Genomic DNA, 18,561 nt, shown 5'->3' with positions numbered 1-18,561 from the left:
ATAAAAACAATGTCATGTGTTACTACTTGGATGCAGAAGTGCTGTTTGGAGCTAAACACTTCTAAAACTGTAGGTATGTATTTCACTAAAACACACAGAGTATCAGCTGACCCTGACATCCATGTTAATGGAGAACGATTAAAAATTGTCAACCAATATAAGTATTTGGGGTTAATAATAGATTCAGAGCTCTCCTTTAAAGCTGATGTGGGCTGTAAACTTCTATCAACCACTATAGCCCAGCGTGTTCGTTTGATGGGAAGGAGATAGCAGGAACCACCATACCAAAATTATAGCAATAACAAAAAAGGCCTTTATTAAAACAGAGATATCTCTGGGGATCTCACATTCTAACATTTTACAGAGACCCAACAAGTGTTTGAGCATGCCGTCTTTATATATGATTTCTCCGCCCCCAAACGCTTAGATCTTCTTCTATACCTTACATGGTGTTGTGCTTCAAGCATACAATACTTCTCTTTCTTCTCTGCAATCCCAACATGGACATATGGTTCCTGTCTATGGACTGATAGACCGGCAAGAGGCCACCATTCATGAAGATGCTGTAAATTCATATTTCCCCAACGTCGGCACAATCAGGCCTACGCCTTCTGCTTTTTAGATCTCACTCTACAGTGTGGTCTGCTCACATCCTCTCCCTGGGGTTCACAGCTCGGACACATCTTAGACAGTGGTTACATTTTACTTCTACATTAAACAATGATTATACTTCACTTCTTTTAAACAGTGGTTACATTTCGCTTATGTATTATGTTAAAAGAATAAACAAAGCATGTTAATTGCTAAGCAAAAAACCCAAAATCACAACAGACCCTCTCTTGATCTCTGAGAAAACAGAGATCACAAAATATCTTCCAATGTTACCCTCTCATCTGACTCCCCATGATACAACAGTGACATCATAGCTGCTTGTCCCTGAGTATTCCTCTGTTCAATCACCGTGCTGATAAACCATCACACTAAGTTTCTTACACATGGAATACAACAACAATTTTACAGTTACTATTAAGATAATAAAGGCCTTGACCCACCATGGACCCACATACACAGGGGGCAGTCCCCTGAATGTCCTGGTGAGACAAACATTTTATGGCTTCACATTCAAATCAAAATCAAATCAAATATATTTGTATAGTGCTTTTCACAACACATGTTGTCACAAATCGCTTTACAGGATTTACAAGGTTAACAATCATACGGGTCCAGATCCCTAGTGAGCAAGCCAAAGGCGACAGTGGCAAGGAAAAACTCCCTATGATGGTGGGGAATAGGAAGAAACCTTGGGAGGTCCAAGACTCAAAAGGGAACCCATCCTCCACTGGGCGGCCCGTTAACATTCTGTTACATAGTAATCATCACATTAGTGCCAACTTTAATAATAATGCACAAACAAACAAAAAACAAATAACAATAAACAAAGTCAAATAAACAATGTTAAACTAGGCCTTTAACGTGCCCCAGCTCTAGTGTTATTTTAACTCGTTGTTTGAGAGCTCCGTATCTCTGCGCGCTCAATGTTTCTGATGGTCGGCACTGGCTGAAGTGATACCACATTTCTTCTTTGCCCTTCAATTGGATGGCGTGTGATGTTTTCTCAATGATTTGGTGACTGGTGGATCTGCTCATGGCGTTGATTCTGACTCCTCCTTCCACCTGGACAGAATAAGCTTCACAGACAGCTTTTTAGTGCATTTTACCATTATTTGTACAACCTTGTGGTTTTCCTGTGGGATGTCGCAAGCGCGTTGGGGGGCCCCCGAAAACTTCTCACTGTCATATGAGTTCATACGGAGTGAATCCTGTAACAAAATTCACTGAAGATCTTCTGGCCAACAATACAAACACATACATTTGTGCACATATCTTTTCCTTTATCCTTTGTTACCATTTATCCTTTCCAATTTACCCTGAGATTGAGAATGATAAACCAACCCATATTTGTGTCTCAAACCCAAATTTTGTTCCACAAATTTTAGCTCCTAGGTAGTGAAGTGCATCCCATTATCTGAGTACACTTAATTTATTATACAATGGTGCAGTATCCAGTAATTTTATCAACATTTTGCAGACCAACTTGGAGTCCTCTGGCCTGGTAGGAAATGCTTCTACCCAACATAAGAATTTATCCACAGTCACTAACAAATACCTTAGTCCCCGTACTGGTATTAACATGTCAGTGTAGTCAGTCTGGATCTCCTCTCCTGGCTCCTATTGCCCAGGAAACTTGCTTAGACCTGGTCTTAAAACACAAGTTATGTGCATTACAGATATTCACATTTTCAGTCCAGTCTGCTATTAAGTCAGTTAAGTGTGGATGTGACCAGTAACACATTGTCCTTCATTTTTGCTACCTCGTGTGCTTCAGACAACACTGAATTAATCAATTGACTTGGTAAAATCGGTCTCACATTAGGTCCTTTCCAAACCTCCGTACCCCATTTACCACCTTTATTGAACCACAACATTTTTCCTGTAGTTAACGTAGCTCTGAATCCTATGGCAGAGGAGACCACTGTCCTCTGCCCTGCAAACCATCTGATGGGCTCCTGTAACATATCCTGCCTTTTTTTAGCACCCACGTCTGCAGCTGCATTAACTCTGTATTAAACTGCCCCCTTTTGATAACTTGAACATTTAATGATAGCAACTCTTACCAATAGTAACAACACCTTTTAAATCTTCTTAGCATTTAATGAATTTACCTCCTGAAGTGGTGTAACCTACTCTCTCTGTACAGAGTTCTACATAAACCACTCCTACCACGTACGCAGAGTGTGTACAGATGTTAACTTTCTTGCCTTCCACCCACCTTAGTGCTACAATGACAGCCAAAAGCTCAGCCCTCTGTGCTGATTGTACTACCCAGTTTTACCTGAATGTGCTACCCAGAACTCGTCTGCATCTCCCTGAGCTTCCATTACCACCACAAATCCTGATTCAACACCACCATCTCGACTCCTGAATCTGTCCACATGTTCTCTACCCCAGGAATTGGTTCCATTTAGCTGCATATGCCACCTCAGTTACACACTCATGTGCCAGACCTGTAACATACCATGCCATATTAATTCCTTCAAGTGAAAACATTAAGTTTTAAAACACAAAACCTTCTGTAGTGTGAACATTTGTAATTTTACAAAAGCCATGACGCTGTGACTGGTTAGAATATATAATGAATCTCTTGTGACTATGTGTGCTGTTTTATTTATTTAAACAAGTTGATGTAATAAATCAGCACCTTCCTGTCCCCCCCTTTTTTCTGAACCACAAGAGGGTGTTTCAGAAACATCTAGAGTAATCTGCCTGTGTCTCAAACGCAGCTGGTGGCTGTGAGATGAGGCCAACGTCATGAGGTCCCTCTGACCCCAGAGAAGCTGTTATCTGATCTAAAATTAAATTATGGTCAAGATGATCGCAGCATTCTCTCTCCTGGAACCTGCTCAACATATCACATTAGAATAACTTTGACAAATGACATTGTTTTAATAAACCAAGTATTACAAGACTTAGCATAGCTCACACATGGAATATTAGTTATTACCCAATTCTTAGCTATAGTGGCTCTCCTAATCATACCAGCGTCGCTAAGCAGGTGTCAGCCCCACAGGGACCACCACACCCTCAGGCTCCACCCATATGCCCCTGGTTGCAATCTCCCATACCTTATCCTGTAGCTCTTCCTCAAATTCCTCCCCATAATCTGGATCCCCTATTGGTCATAAAACAAAGTAACATGCAGTGGGTCGGGTGGCAGGACGCAAGGCTCAGAGTGATCCACAGCTCCCAGGCCATGAACACAGAGTGGACGCCTCTCGCAGTGCAGGAGTCTGACTCCAGAAGATGTGAACTGTGGGAGGCCATTCCGTGGAGATCACCAGTCCTAGAGGGCTACATAACACAGTAGCTCCTAGTTTAAAAAATGTCTCTTTTGCGGACGTTATCACGTGCAGTCTCTGATATGAGGAAGTTGTGGTTAATGGGCTGCTGGCCACATTGCACAGTCATTGGAACAGCTTTATGCAGGCTTTGGTCCCAGAATCAGCATCAGGTAAAACACAGTTGATTGCTGAATGAGTTGCTCCTTTGTTTCAACCAGAAATGACAACCTTTTGAGTACAGACAGTGAGGGACAGCATGGGGTCTGCCGCAGCTTTGGTTTGGTGCTGGTACATACGGACTTCTGGACCTCCCTTGTCCAACGGCGTTCTGAGGACACTCCCTCGACCAGCAACACTCCTGCCCACAAGGAAACATCCACCCGACATGCCACAACCACAGTTGCCAGGACAACCCTGACCACCGTTGCCCCTTGCCCGACCCCTCCCTCTTAAACTTGAGTTAAATCTCATTGGTGGGTACTCCCACCCCTGTTGCAGATAGAGAACATATTGAGGAGTCTGGGGCGGGCCCCTGTACGTGTACACTGCCTGCGTACACTCTTTTCTAAACCAGTTAAGGTGTGAGCATTGGGACACCCGGATGTATGCTGCTTGGCTCTGATAACTTGTGGGAGTTGACTTATCCAACCATGTGACTTTAGAAATGGCGGATGCTGCATGTACTGGCCATTTAACAGAGGGCCTCACCTTAATGTTCCATTATGTCTAGTGAGGGGTACTTCATGTAGCAGGTGAGTTGTGCTTGCTGCATACTGAAAAGCACTTAACTTAAACAGTAACTTCACACTGTATTCCCTGACAGTGTGGTGAACTCATTAAAATTATTCTATTTGTAAGCAAAACTGCAAAACAGTTCAAACAGCTTAAAACATTAAAGTTCATACAATGATATTCAAGTTTTAATCTCAATAAGCTCAACATTTTCAAGTGAAGACAATCACTAAACTCATTGTTTTTCATTTAATATTTGCAGAGCGTCTGACACAATGCGCTCCTGCATGCCTATTGGTTAAAACCATCTAATTAACATACTGTGATTTTTGAACAAACATGGTGGACAGTGCGGCTGGTGCGGGAAAACTACACTGTAAACCCAGCATTAAGGTTTTGCACTGTCTTAACTTTTTGTTATGTTTTAAGTTTAGATTCCCAGACCTGAAGCCATGACTGAGGTGCCCCTGAGCAAGACCCCTAACCCTCAAGCATTGTAGTATGCAGTACTTAAATATATATATATCTTAAAAAATAATATTTTCCTAAACTTATATTTTATTTAAAGTTTTATTCTTTTTTAAGCTAACTGTACTTAAAAATTATATTTCATGAACTTAACATTTCTTAGGTAATCGGTTACAGCAAAACTTTTGAGTTCAGTGAACTTGTTGGGTTTTACAGTGCACTTTAACACTAAGAATATGAAGGTTCACCGTGACTATGCAAGGAAGAGAAATTTATATGTAAGGGAATGTTAACAGAACACAGGGCACAGGGAAAACACCATAAGAACTAAAGCAACTAGCGATACAGAAACAAAACAGAACCTTATTAACTAAACCAGACTGCTAAAAACATGTGTAGCAAGGGAGTATGTCAGTAACCTAAACCGAAGACAAAACTGCTAGACAGGCAGATTCAAACACTAATAATGCATGAACATCTATCATAAGTAATAACCAGACATCAAAACAAACTAAGGATAAGGAGGCTAGATGAACCAGTAAAAATCCAATACCAGCAAACCTTTTAAACATTTACCTAAACAAACTTATGACCCAACTGACCAGAGTAACAGAGGGGAAAAACACAAGATCACAAACACAATAACCCACGATCAGAACATATAAAACCAGGAACTAAATCCCAGACAATAATGAGATATAAACTAGAAACAGCTGAGATAGCAAATGAAGGCAGAACTATACAATGAATGTATGACAGTGCATCAACGTGCTACCACACCTCTAACAGTCTCCCAAAGCCAATATCTTATCAAAACTTATCTAGTTTAACTTGCCAAATACATCACCGTTTCACTCTGGCATGTCTACGTCACTTACTCACTTCGCTTATCCCGGTGTGTGCGCCATCTATAACTATCTCCACCCAGTCCCTATTAATTTGCAGTTAACCCTTACGCACGACCTGACTTACTTTTATTGTCTATTTGCCTTTTTCTTGCTCCCTTAACTCCCTTCTTGGTCTTTCCTAGTTTAATTCCTTTAGCAGGATTAGCACGTTTCTTTATTTTATTTGATTTTATATTTATTTATTTATTTTACCTCTGCTCGCCTGCCTGTCTTCTGTGTGCAGCGTGTTCTAATGTTGTTCACCACTTCCTCTCTTTCAGTCTCTCCAGAGTGCTCAGATTCACTTCCTCATTGGTCGCAGTTCTCCCCCCCCTGCTTGCTCTCATCTTGTCGAATGACTGAATTTGCATGGGGTTTTTTACACTCTTTGTTGGGGGTTTTAACTATTTGGGACATGGGTTTTTTACACTCTTTATTGGGGTTTTTAACTATTTGGACTGTTCTTGTTTCTACATTAACCACTGAATAGATTCCTTTTACTTCTCCCTGAGTTTTGGTGGCACTCTCCTGTGAGGAAGCTGTGGGCATTACCGAGCCTTGATCATAAGGTGGCACATTTTACTGCTATCTTCCTGGCCTGTTCCCCGATAGCCCAAGCCAACAAACTTATATTTTGCATTCCTACATTCTCATGTTGCTCTTTCAGTTATTCTAATTTGCAGAGAGACTGTGATGATTTATGGTCAATGATGTCACCTAAAGACACACGGTCGTCGCCTGCCTGTCTTGGTCACCTCATACTTTTAATGTCTCATAACATTGGTTGTATGAATTACTTCACAAGTCACAGTCATTTGTTCCTATAAAATTCTCCACTCACATAAACCAACACCATAAACCAACCATTTTACATCAAACTTTTGCATACATTTCGCATTTCCTCACCAGCCATTGTTGTTGATAAAAAAACTGATACTCGCCTGCAGTCGTCTTCAACCTTACTTTAATAGATTGAGGGCTCTGTTGACACCGTAAGGTTTACCACCCTCAATCAATTCAGGTTCTTGGTCCGAAACCAGGCGATTTTGGGGGTACCTCAAGTCCCCGGGACGCCTGTGACCCAGCTGACTCGAGAACGCCGCTCGGTCTTACCGTCGCCTCGTCAGGCAAACGGGAGGGTTTGCCACACCCCAGGAAACAAAGAAACACTTATTAGGCCATTAGGGACTCCAACCCTGTTTTCATAGGGACTCCAACCCTATATATTCCTTTTAGGGACTGAAACCCTTTTTCCTTTTAAACCATATATTTTACCTTTTAAACCAAACCAAAAAAGATAATAAAAATTTTTTAAAAATTGCTATTTAATTTAGCATCGACCAAACACCATTAGTTCATCACAATTTGGAATTATACAAATGTGCAGAAATTTTGTTGTAACAGGTATTCTGCTTTACCTTTAATTGAGCCGGCTCAGACAAACTAACGGTATTTTAGAAGACGTGTTCCAAAAAATCTATCTCTTCCCATCACGTCGGAAGGTCACCAACTGATGTGGGCTGTAAACTTCTATCAACCACTATAGCCCAGCGTGTTCGTTTGATGGGAAGGAGATAGCAGGAACCACCATACCAAAATTATAGCAATAACAAAAAAGGCCTTTATTAAAACAGAGATATCTCTGGGGATCTCACATTCTAACATTTTACATCAGAGACCCAACAAGTGTTTGAGCATGCCGTCTTTATATATGATTTCTCCGCACCCAAACGCTTAGATCTTCTTCTATACCTTACATGGTGTTGTGCTTCAAGCATACAATACTTCTCTTTCTTCTCTGCAATCCCAACATGGACATATGGTTCCTGTCTATGGACTGATAGACCGGCAAGAGGCCACCATTCATGAAGATGCTGTAAATTCATATTTCCCCAACGTCGGCACAATCAGGCCTACGCCTTCTGCTTTTTAGATCTCACTCTACAGTGTGGTCTGCTCACATCCTCTCCCTGGGGTTCACAGCTCGGACACATCTTAGACAGTGGTTACATTTTACTTCTACATTAAACAATGATTATACTTCACTTCTTTTAAACAGTGGTTACATTTCGCTTATGTATTATGTTAAAAGAATAAACAAAGCATGTTAATTGCTAAGCAAAAAACCCAAAATCACAACAAAGCCCATATCGGAAAATTGTGTAAAACAATAAAGTTTAATCTCGCAAATTTTCGTGCGATTCGCAATAATATGTCAACTGAAGCGGCAAAAATTTATTTGCATTCAATGATTTTTAGCCACTTCAATTATTGCATAACCAGCTGGTCCCAGGCTTGTCAAAGCTCAAAAAAACCTTTGGAAATCTTGTATAAGCAAGCAATTAAAGTAATGGATAAAAAACCCAGGTACTATCATCACTGTGCAATTTTAAAAAAATACAATATCTTAGATTGGGACAGACTTCACACATTTGCAGACCTAAAACTGACATACAAAGTACTGCATAACTTGGCTGCAGATCCTTTGGCGGAGTTCATTAGCCAAAGAAATAGCCTTGAGCGCGTCACTCGAGGCTCTGTCAGAGGTGACTGCAATATTCCCTTGCGCAGAAGCGCTTTTAGTAAATCGGCCTGGTCAGTAAGGAGTGCAAGTGTGTGGAACTCAGTACCTGAGGAGGTTAAGCTCCTCACAACATACAAGAACTTCACAAAAAATTTGAAAATGTGGCTTATTAATACCTATAGTTGCCAACATTAAAAGATAAGCCTGCTGTTTTAGTGATATGATAAACTGTTGTCTTTCTTTTAAATTGTATACTAAGTGTTTTTTCTGTATTATACTGTATTGTAGTCTGTCCTCCCCTTCTTACTTTCTTCTTTTTAAATTGTAATTTCTAATTAGTTTTTTCTAATTTATTACTGCCTTTTTACATCATGGCCCGGGGACTACAGATGAAAACTAGCCTTTTGGCTAATTCTGGCTTTTTTAACCATGTATAATCATGTGTTTTATGAAAATGCATTGTCCCCTTTTAAATAAATAAACAAACAAACAAACAAATCTAGCTTTGTGATTATTGATTTTTGTAACTTTGCTACACTGATACAGTAACCATCAATTTTAAAGCTATAGTTTATTCTTGCAGGGACTGATGAAGACACCAGGGACCTTATCCGGTGGAGGGTGGCCAATGCGTCCCTCTTCACCGGTAAAAGAAATGCAGCAGTACGAGGTTTTGAGTAAGTAACTTTGGTTAAATTAATACATCTGCATTACAGGTCATGTACACTATTAATTACAAAAGGCTGTATGTAATAGAGATGTAGTATTACCAGTTTTAAGACAGTGTATGCATTTTACTGTAGTTAACGGTTATGTCCATTATCTTGCAGAGCCTTCGTCTTGGAGAAAAAACTGCCAAATGCAATCTCTCTACTTTATGTTAAAAAAAGTGGGAGAACTTGAAGCAAAAATATAAAGTAAGTCTCTTCCTGATAGTTTATCAGATTAAAATAATTCAGTGAAGGTTTAGTTATAATACAAGGTGTTGTCCCCCGTTCCCTCTTCCGTGTTTTTATTAATTTTGTAGGAACTGAAGTGCCCCCCCACTGGGGTGAGTACAGAGGGTGGTGTAGCAACAGCAGCATCCTGGAAATGGTATGCTGCCATGGATGAGGCAATAGGAGGGAGGCCATCAATTAGTCCACCCACCCTTATTGCCTCATCTGGCCAGGGTGCTGCTGTTGAGCCACTGCCCTCTGTAAAGGAACCCCTTGCCAAGAAGAGGCAGGGGAATTTAATGGACTATTTGAGGGAGTTGGAAGAGAGGGAAAATGAGAGGGAGAGAGAGGCTGAGGAAAGAGGCGAGAGAAGACTGAGAGAGGCTGAGAGGGAGGAAAGAAGATTGAGAGGCTGAAAAGAGAGAGGAAAGAAGAGAGAGGGAAACAATAGGAGAAGAGAGATGCAGAAGCTAGAATAAGAGAGGAAAGGAGGGATAGGGAGGCAAGAGAGAAAGAGGAAAGATTTTTAAATGTACTGGAGATTTTAGCTAAAAAATAAATTGTTGTATATCAGCTTTCAAGTCTTTTGGTGTTATTATATATTGTGAGAATGATGACAGTAATACATTTGCAACTAGAAATAGTTAGGTTGTAGATTTAATTTAAATATGTTTAGATTTTGTGTGTGCACGCGCACACTTACCCAAGTCTTATACTATAGGTATACTATAGGTAGGGCATAGTTTTCAAGCTTATGCATAAAGGATGTGTGTGACTAGATCTTTTTGTCCCAAACAACTTAATTAATTAAACAAGTTTTAGTCTTCTGATCAGTAGCCACACTGAGTAGAAATTCTCATGTCATAGATCTTTTGAATGTATTGATGGAGCAAGCTTTCTGTTTAAACTTTAATGCTAAATGATATTCATAACCTAAAGGTAATACATCATTTACACCCAACAAGTCTGAGTACAATTTGGAATGATTTTAATTTGGCATCAGTAAGAAAAATGGAGAAATACACAACTTTTTACATTTCTACAAACATTTCTAAATATAATCATGCTCGTGCAGAGCTAAAACACAATGTTGTGGTGCTGAGACAGCTGCAGCCAGAATCTCTCGTGCATCTTCCCCTGACGTTTGTTCTGTGCCGACAGGCTCTGGTGGGTCAGTGTCATCAGCCTCTGGAACATCTGGGTCCATGATGTCGCCGTGAGCAATGCAGAGGTTGTGGAGCACAGCGCAGCATGCCACAACCTCAGGTGCAAAGACAGGGCTCACCTCAAGGGCTTTAAAGAAAATGGATCGCCAGTGGGTCTTCAGCATTCCAAATGTTCTTTCAATGATGTTCCTGGCCCGAGAGAGTCTGCTGTTAAAACGAGCCTGTACAGGGTTCTGCACAGGCTCTCGATAAGGGGTCAGGAGCTGGATTGGTGCGCTGATGCACGGATAACCCCCATCCCCAAGGATGCACCTTCCTCTAGGTGGGTATAGGCCCTCTTTGTATATAGGGCTGTTCTTCAGCACCCGTGCGTCGTGTACAGACCCAGGGTAACCAACAAAAATGTCAATAAACCTTCCCTGATGGTCACAGATCGCTTGCAGCTGCACAGAATAAAAAAGCTTCCTGTTCAGGTAGCACTGTGCACTGGCAGATGGGGGTTTTATTCTGATGTGGCACCCGTCGATGGCACCAACTGCCACTTTGAAAGACGCCGATCCAGCCAACTGGGCAAATCCTGCTCCTACCACATCCAGTTCATCACCAGCAGGTAACATAATGACCCTCTTCAAAATGCCACTGACTGCCTTGCTCATTCTATGCACGATGTCACACACAGAAGATCTTGGGATGGCGAACGCTCGGGAGACCACACGATAGGATGCTGCGTGTGCCAGCCAGTAAAGGAACACCAACAGCTCGATGTCCCTGCTCCACCCATGATCAGTCTCCTGCCTCAGTGCATTACTGAGTGAGGTGATGGTCTCACGGGAGTCTGAAATCTGCCCTGAGGTCTCCACCACCGAAATACAGCTGCAAGACGGGCACAGCTGTATTGAGGTGACAATACGTCAGGCTCCCATCCTGTAAATCAATGCACATAATTTAATTAATTATTAATATAATAATACTTTATTTATTTGATCCAATTAGAATTTGGTTTTTTATTTACTGTAAAATAAATTAATTGAATAAATATTTTTGTAAAAGTGGTTTGACTATACATTATTTCATAATCATGAGCACAAAGAATGTTTTTTGCTCCGCGGTATTCAAACCGCAAACCGGGGGGGGGGGGGGGCTTAGGTGGCGAACGTAACACTTGTAACGGAGTGGTTTTTCAATAGCACTGAAATAAATGCTCCGGTTTAAAATTAATTCTCCCGTCACAATAAAAAAATATTTGTAACAATTTATTCTGGGTCCGGATGGGATGGCATTTGTGTCCGTTGGTTGTGGACCATGGAAATAGAAATTTGCAGAGTTAATCAGGAATGAGATTGGGTCCGGACAGGACTGCGTTCGGGTCCGGATCCGGACCGCGGTCCGCCTGTTAGTGACCTCTGGTCTAGAAATATAACTCGAAGCTGTATTTTAATCATCTTATTATTAAGATGTCATTGATTTGTGCTGTCCAATCAGTAATATAGCACAAAAATGTATGTAGTAAGTGCCGGCTACGATTGCTAAAGACGATAGCGGTACTTACATTTCTCCTGAGGTAAATGATCAAATTCCTGAGGAATCTTCTCCGAGCTACTACTCGACGCCGTCTTGCAGAGAATACCATCGCTCTTGACGAGGTAAATGTAAAATGAAATGTAAATGAATAAAATGTAAATGAAGCAAATCGAATATAAATCGCGAACAGACCATAAACTAGAAAACTGTCAAATGGGGCTTTTAATTTAGTAGCGTAACGTCATAGGTCATGTGACGGGTAAGATGGCGGACGTAGTATGTCCGAAGTTGGATGCATACTGACCAATCGCGTACTTAAATAACGTACTGCCTTGACGGTTGGGAAGAACGTACTGCACCGAAATCTAGAACGTACTGCTTAAGTACGCGATTTCGGACGCAACTTAGGACTGACTCGGGTGCCTCTTGTGGAGGTAGAAGGTGTGGCATCCGAGCCAGCCCTGACAATACACAAAACAGTAATAATGAACATAATTCACAATTAACTGAACATATGTATAGTGTTTGCAACACATACAATGAATAATCACATTTAATCACTATATTTACAACATTTATACACCAAAAGTAGTAATACTGGCGTTAACCAGCATAAAGTGTCATCATCTGCAGCACTAGGCGCCAAAACTCACTCTCGCGCTTACGACACAGAGCTCAACTCGCGCCAAAACTTTAAATAAGCTTTATGATAATGTGATAAATAATGCTCAAACTCAATCCTTTTCTTTTAACAATAGTATTAAACATGTAAACTGATCATAAAACATGTATATTGTCGCTGTATGTACCTAAAATACAAGCTAGTTTATACGGAGCTAGCATTAGCTTCTGTACTATATACAAATGCAAAGTTAGCATTTCTGCTTACCAGTACAAGCGTCATATGTTCGTCTCCTCGACGAAATACTTTCCCTCAGTTTCTGATTCGCAAAAGGTTAATAAATATCTAATTAGACTTATTTCACTTGTTTTTAAATTTTTAAATTCGTTGCTATTTGTCTTGCAGCAGGAGAACCCTCACTCTCGTCTGCTGGTAGGATGCAAAGAGAACCGAAATCTCTGTCAGCGGGAACAAACGCACCCCTTCTGTCCGAGTCGCCACCTGATTGGCTGGCTGGATTCAGTGTACCCAGAGCCGTAGAAAGAGAGAGTTGCGACACTGTGTGATCTCGCCGCTCAGAGGTCACGTGGTTCATGGAGGACCGTATAGTTCCAATCAAACACGAACACTGAATGGTTTTAAACGGGAAAGACATCAGCGGTTACCGTATTTCTGGTAAATATTACAACATACAGGGTTGCCAACACGCATTTGACCGTTTTCACACGCTCTCACGCCACACTTCCGATATCTCACGACGAAAAAAAATATCCAGTTTATTTACCTCAGATCCACAGATGTGATTCAATACGTTACTAGCTCGCTAGCTCTGGCGCCATCCACCGGCGATATAACACTTAATCTGCTTTATATCAACTTAATATTTATATCAACTTTCAATAAATATTTATTGATATAATTTTTATAGTATCTTTGAACAAAACTAGAGTTACAAATAGCCTGTTGAAGCAGCCTGCACTATTAAAGGTTCAGGCATAGATTTATTTAGTCCACAAAACAACACTAAAAACACATTTAACATTTAATACATATATTTATTCTGTAGTCTACACTACAACACTAAAATAACATCATTAAATACATAAATTAATTCATTAGCCACATTACAACACTAAAATAACATTATTAAATACATAAATTAATTCATCCCTAACATTTTCGTTTCACATCAAACTTCTACAGATTGATTTCTTATTGAACATGGTTGGCTGTGCAGCATTTGGATGTACCAATCGGTCCGAGAAAGGGATCCGGATGTATGGGTTTCCAAAAGATACCTACAGAAGAAAAAAGTGGTTGGCCCAAATCAGTAGAAGCAACCTGACCATCACAAGAAATTACAATAACAGAAAACTATGTGCAGTAAGTTCTGTTCATACACCATATGTGCAGATCATGATTTATTGTTTCATTTTTGTGTTGCATTGCGTACCTGACTTCAAATAAAGATATGATATGTGGTCTGAGATTCTGTGAGGAATTTAAACTCATTCTGCAGGCACACTTTGAGGGAGAACAATTCACGACAACCAAAACAGGCCAAGTGAAATTGAAAGCTGATGCTGTTCCAACCATATTTATCCATCGTCCTGAGCCTAAGAAAAGGAAGGCCCCTGCTCTGAGAACCCCAAAATCTCCTGTCATTTCTCTTGCAGTGACGAGTGACCACACATATTGTCCTAAAATAAAATTTGGTATGAATGATTTTAAATAATAATTCATACGATTATAATTAATAAAGTTAATTTGTATTTCAATTGCTAACCCCGTTTTTTAAACCTAACAATGCCATGCAATAATTTCAGATATTACTGAAGGAAATGAGGAAAGACAGAGAAGGGAAAGTGAGGGAAGTGAAATAAGGGAAGGTGGAGGCTGTGAGGAGACTGAGAGAGGTATACCAGAAAGTAGTGAGCCAAGTACGAGTGTGCAGCATCCAAGTGAGCCAGGGGCAAGTGAGAAAGACCTGAGGGAGAACCTCAAAACGCAAATAAAAAGTTTAGAAGCAGCCCTTAAACGACAAAAAAGAATAAATGCAGTCCTACGGAGAAGAAATTTAGTTAGGGAAAAAAAAATTGGGGCAGTTTTTTCTAAAACTCAGATGAATGCAATTGGAATGAAGAGCAAGAGGGGCATCAGATGGGGAAATGACATCATTAAAAAGGCCATAAAACTCCGTTTTGCTACAGGCGCAACAGGCTACAAGCTCCTGCAGGACATGAAGATTCCTCTCCCTGACATTAGAACCCTGCAAAGAAGACTACAGTTTATAAAGATGGAACCAGGAATATTGGGGGAAGTGTTTGACATGCTTAAGCTGAAGGTAGATAGCCTAAATGAGATGGAGAAGGAATGTGTGCTGACTCTTGATGAGATGTCAATCACACCGAGCGTGGAACTGCACCTGGGAACAGGAAAGCTTTATGGGGATGTGACTTTACCTGGCCACACAGGAGAAGCAACGCATGCATGTGTTTTTATGTTGACAGGGAGCACAACACGCTGGAAACAAGTAGTGGCTTACCACTACAGTGATAGATACTGATGTTCTCCCTGTGTCTGCATGGGTTTCCTCTGGGGCCTCCGGTTTCCTCCCATGGTCCAAAAATGTAGAGATAAATTCCCTTACAAGTTCTCTGATTGTGTAACTGTGTTAAAACAGTTGTCTAAGTGTCTATGCATGAATGTGTGTGTGCTTGTACGCCCAGTGGTGGATGGTGCTCTGTCACTAGGGTCTGTCCTCTCTCCCCTTCATGCATCCCATTCAATCCCCCAGGGGGCTGTGGTGTCTGGTAGAGAGTACGCAGTGCGCAATTGGCTGCTGCTTCTGGCTGGTGTGTGATTGGTTGTGAAAAACTTGTACCTGTGTTAAAATTGTAAAGCGACCTTAGGTATCTTGAAAGGTGCTATATAAATTGAACATTCATTCAATAACTATTTTGTGGACTGATTTAACTTATTGATTAATTTATTTTATTTTTATAAACAACAATTCTCATTGTAACTACAGGAACAATACAGTAAACTACACAGAACAAAAGCACATACTGTATGCATATAAGTGTATTTTGACAATTCTCCATGAAGTCAGTTCACCCTGGACTCTTGTTGTCTTGTAGCACTGGCACTAGAATGCTATCACTGTTGGCCACCGGGACCTGGTGTCTGCACTGATACAATCCAATGTAAAGATGTGTGTAGCAGCTTCACTATTAACAAAAACTCAAGTAAGAATTATTTTAATACAAATTACACTTGTCACTAACAGATCCTGAACTGACCCCCACTAAATAAATAAGTTTTTATGTTCTCTAGGTGCAAAGCAGGAGAAGGAAAATTTCAAAGTTTGCATGCCGCCTTCATTTTGCGACAGTTACAGCCTGAATTACGGATCTTATAAAGAAAACAAAAATGTCATGTGCTGTGTAACTGATAGGTGCAACGGTGAAGACGTCCCAGGTAAAAGCTTCATCATTTTCTTTCAAGAAAATCATTAAACCATATCTAGCATAAATACTTAACACTTCACACATCTCACATATACTTAGCACACATCTCCCATTAGTGGCCTTGATTTGTGGCAGTTTATCATGACCTAGAACTGAGCACCTAATGATCAAGTATGCAGAATAGGTGGAACAGGGCATCAAACAGCAGGTGTACAGTGAGAGACAATATCACAAGAACTGGAACTAGAATATGAATATGAAATTGGTTATTTATAATAATACAACAGTGTGATTGGAGATATTTGGAAGACTGATGATGATGATTCACTTCCTCTTTTTCCCTTGTATTGCCTCTTTTTGCCTTGTTAGTTTTACCCTATCAGCCGCCCAATGGGATGAAGTGTTGCAGTGACGAGAACTGCTTACAAACAGTGGAGTGTCAGGGAGATGAAGACCGCTGCATTATTGCAAATGGTAAAAATTATCTGCTTATCTGCTTAGATGATAAGGTCAGAACATTCATACAGGACAAAGGTACAGTGTATTCTGCTTATGTAATTACAGATTGCTGAGTTTTGAATTTCCAGGTGTAGAAAAGGGAAATATTTCTCACATCCTAGAGGTTCTTAAGTAGAGATGTGGAGTGCTGCACCTTTTACAAACTACAGTTATTCTAATATTTGACTATTTGCAGAACACAGCAATCTTCCACTGGAATTTTAGAAAAACTGCTAAACTTGATCAATTAGATTTGGGTGTGTATGGCATAAAGGGAATATACATGTTTTTTCTGTCTGTTCTTCCTTTTTCTCACTCAGTTAATAAGAATGGCTCTAAATCAACTGTGCATGGCAACAGTGCTGGCAGCACTACATAGAGTCTTCTCCTCGTTCTGGGGCCCCTGCTCTCTTCATCTCTCTTCATCTCAGCTTTGTGGTGACCTCCAATCAAGAAATCGTTCAGCCAGTTATCACCATGTTAGCTGCAAATAACACATTCATAATATGTATTCATACTGCACCTTCAGCAGTTCCTAATGAACTTTGTCATTTCTCTCTTTTGTGCATCATGCAGGGATGACAATGTCTGATGTAGTAAAATAAAAGAATCAGTAGTTCTGCTGTCTGGTGTTACATATGTGTGCACATCAGCACGTGTTTTTGTAGGAGATGGCCTGTGGGTCTAGCCTTGCCTTTTTAAGACTATGCTGCTCTAGCGTAAAATGTTTGGTGTGCCAACCTGGAGTGAGGGATGAGCTATGAGCCATGTGCTATATTTTCTAGTTCTATGGAATTGAGTTTTGGAATTTAGTTGCAACCGGTGTTCCTTTGGAATTATGTTGTTTTAAAATACAAACAATGCATCAGTCACTCCATACAAATCTCAAACACACCAACCATATACAAAGCCATAAAAACTAAGACATACCTCGCTGCGCTGACCAAGGACTGCAAGCACGGATTCCCTTACTCTGTCGTTAGACACAGGCATCAATATTTTCTTTGAAAAAATGCAAACCCACAATAAACTATGCATCTAGGCTCAAACAGCTACGTCTCATTACGCCCACCTGTGACTTCTCTACCTTTATAGGTTCTTTGCCCTGTGCAATCCAGGGCATCCTCAGCAGGACAAATTTAATTATACAAATTCACAACACACAAACATTCACAGAATATAAATACATCAACACACAAAAAAATCCCAAATAAATTAATCCAATAGATTTAAATTCAGTGATGATCCTGGTCATTTACAACAGGTATTGACCTTAGGGGTTTTGTGGTGGTCTTCTTTTCTACATCATCTCAGTCTCGCATTCATCCATTTCACGTGTTTTCCATCTCCACTTGTTATATACTCCTCTAACCCCCCTGCAGAAGGGTAGATGGGTAGATGGGTGGAAGGGTAAAAGGGTAGAAGGGTAGATGGGTAGATGGGTGGAAGGGTAAAAGGGTAGAAGGGTAGAAGGGTAGATGGGTGGAAGGGTAAAAGGGTAGAAGGGTAGATGGGTAGAAGGGCAGAAGAGTAGATGGGTAGAATCATGTTCATACACATCTTGCATGCATCATGCATTCATCATACATACTGTGCCCCACTGCAGGACAGGCCTGAGTACATACTGTATGATATTATTAGTATCAATTGTATCATTAGTGCCATTAGACCTTATTATTATACCACCTAACCCTCATATAGCCATACCTGTCATACCTCACCTCTGACCAGGGCTTAATTTAAGCCGGATTCTGCTGGAACAGGATCCGGAAACTCTTTCATTTTGAAGGGTGCAATCCGGGAACTATCTGCCTTGATCAGGTAACTTTCAAGCCT

The 18,561-nt window shown here is 40.6% G+C and overlaps 1 protein-coding gene and 1 long non-coding RNA gene across 3 annotated transcripts; one reads left to right on the top strand and one right to left on the bottom strand.

Annotated features, from left to right (window-relative positions):
* Positions 1–302: 302 nt before the first annotated feature.
* On the bottom strand, positions 303–13,278 carry LOC143527426 (uncharacterized). 2 transcript variants are annotated; one of them, XR_013134115.1, is made up of 5 exons: positions 13,025–13,278; positions 12,440–12,596; positions 12,164–12,248; positions 6,200–11,538; positions 303–2,260 (listed from the first exon to the last, which is right to left on the bottom strand). It is a non-coding gene; the product is annotated as an uncharacterized LOC143527426 (long non-coding RNA). The 2 variants fall into 2 exon arrangements; XR_013134116.1 differs by lacking the exon at positions 12,440–12,596 and having other exon boundaries at positions 304–2,260.
* LOC143527425 (phospholipase A2 inhibitor gamma subunit A-like) lies at positions 13,187–17,319 on the top strand. The gene is made up of 5 exons (XM_077022634.1): positions 13,187–13,432; positions 15,898–16,005; positions 16,094–16,237; positions 16,597–16,701; positions 17,046–17,319. Exons 1-5 carry the CDS (start codon positions 13,390–13,392, stop codon positions 17,102–17,104), a joined length of 459 nt encoding a protein of 152 aa, XP_076878749.1. The 5' UTR covers positions 13,187–13,389; the 3' UTR covers positions 17,105–17,319.
* Positions 17,320–18,561: the final 1,242 nt, after the last annotated feature.

The sequence above is a fragment of the Brachyhypopomus gauderio genome, chromosome 11, assembly GCF_052324685.1.
Source record: "Brachyhypopomus gauderio isolate BG-103 chromosome 11, BGAUD_0.2, whole genome shotgun sequence".
NCBI classification, from domain to species: Eukaryota; Metazoa; Chordata; class Actinopteri; order Gymnotiformes; family Hypopomidae; genus Brachyhypopomus; species Brachyhypopomus gauderio.
Note: the sequence above shows the minus strand (reverse complement) of the source record. Positions and strands in the feature narration are given on the sequence as shown.

Excerpts from the sequence above, each read along its gene's own strand:
- LOC143527425 (XM_077022634.1), top strand. The coding sequence starts at position 13,390 with ATGGTTTTAAACGGGAAAGACATCAGCGGTTACCGTATTTCTG. Across the intron at positions 13,433-15,897 it reads CAGCGGTTACCGTATTTCTG|CACTGGCACTAGAATGCTAT; the intron begins GTAAATATTACA and ends GTTGTCTTGTAG. Across the intron at positions 16,006-16,093 it reads CACTATTAACAAAAACTCAA|GTGCAAAGCAGGAGAAGGAA; the intron begins GTAAGAATTATT and ends TATGTTCTCTAG.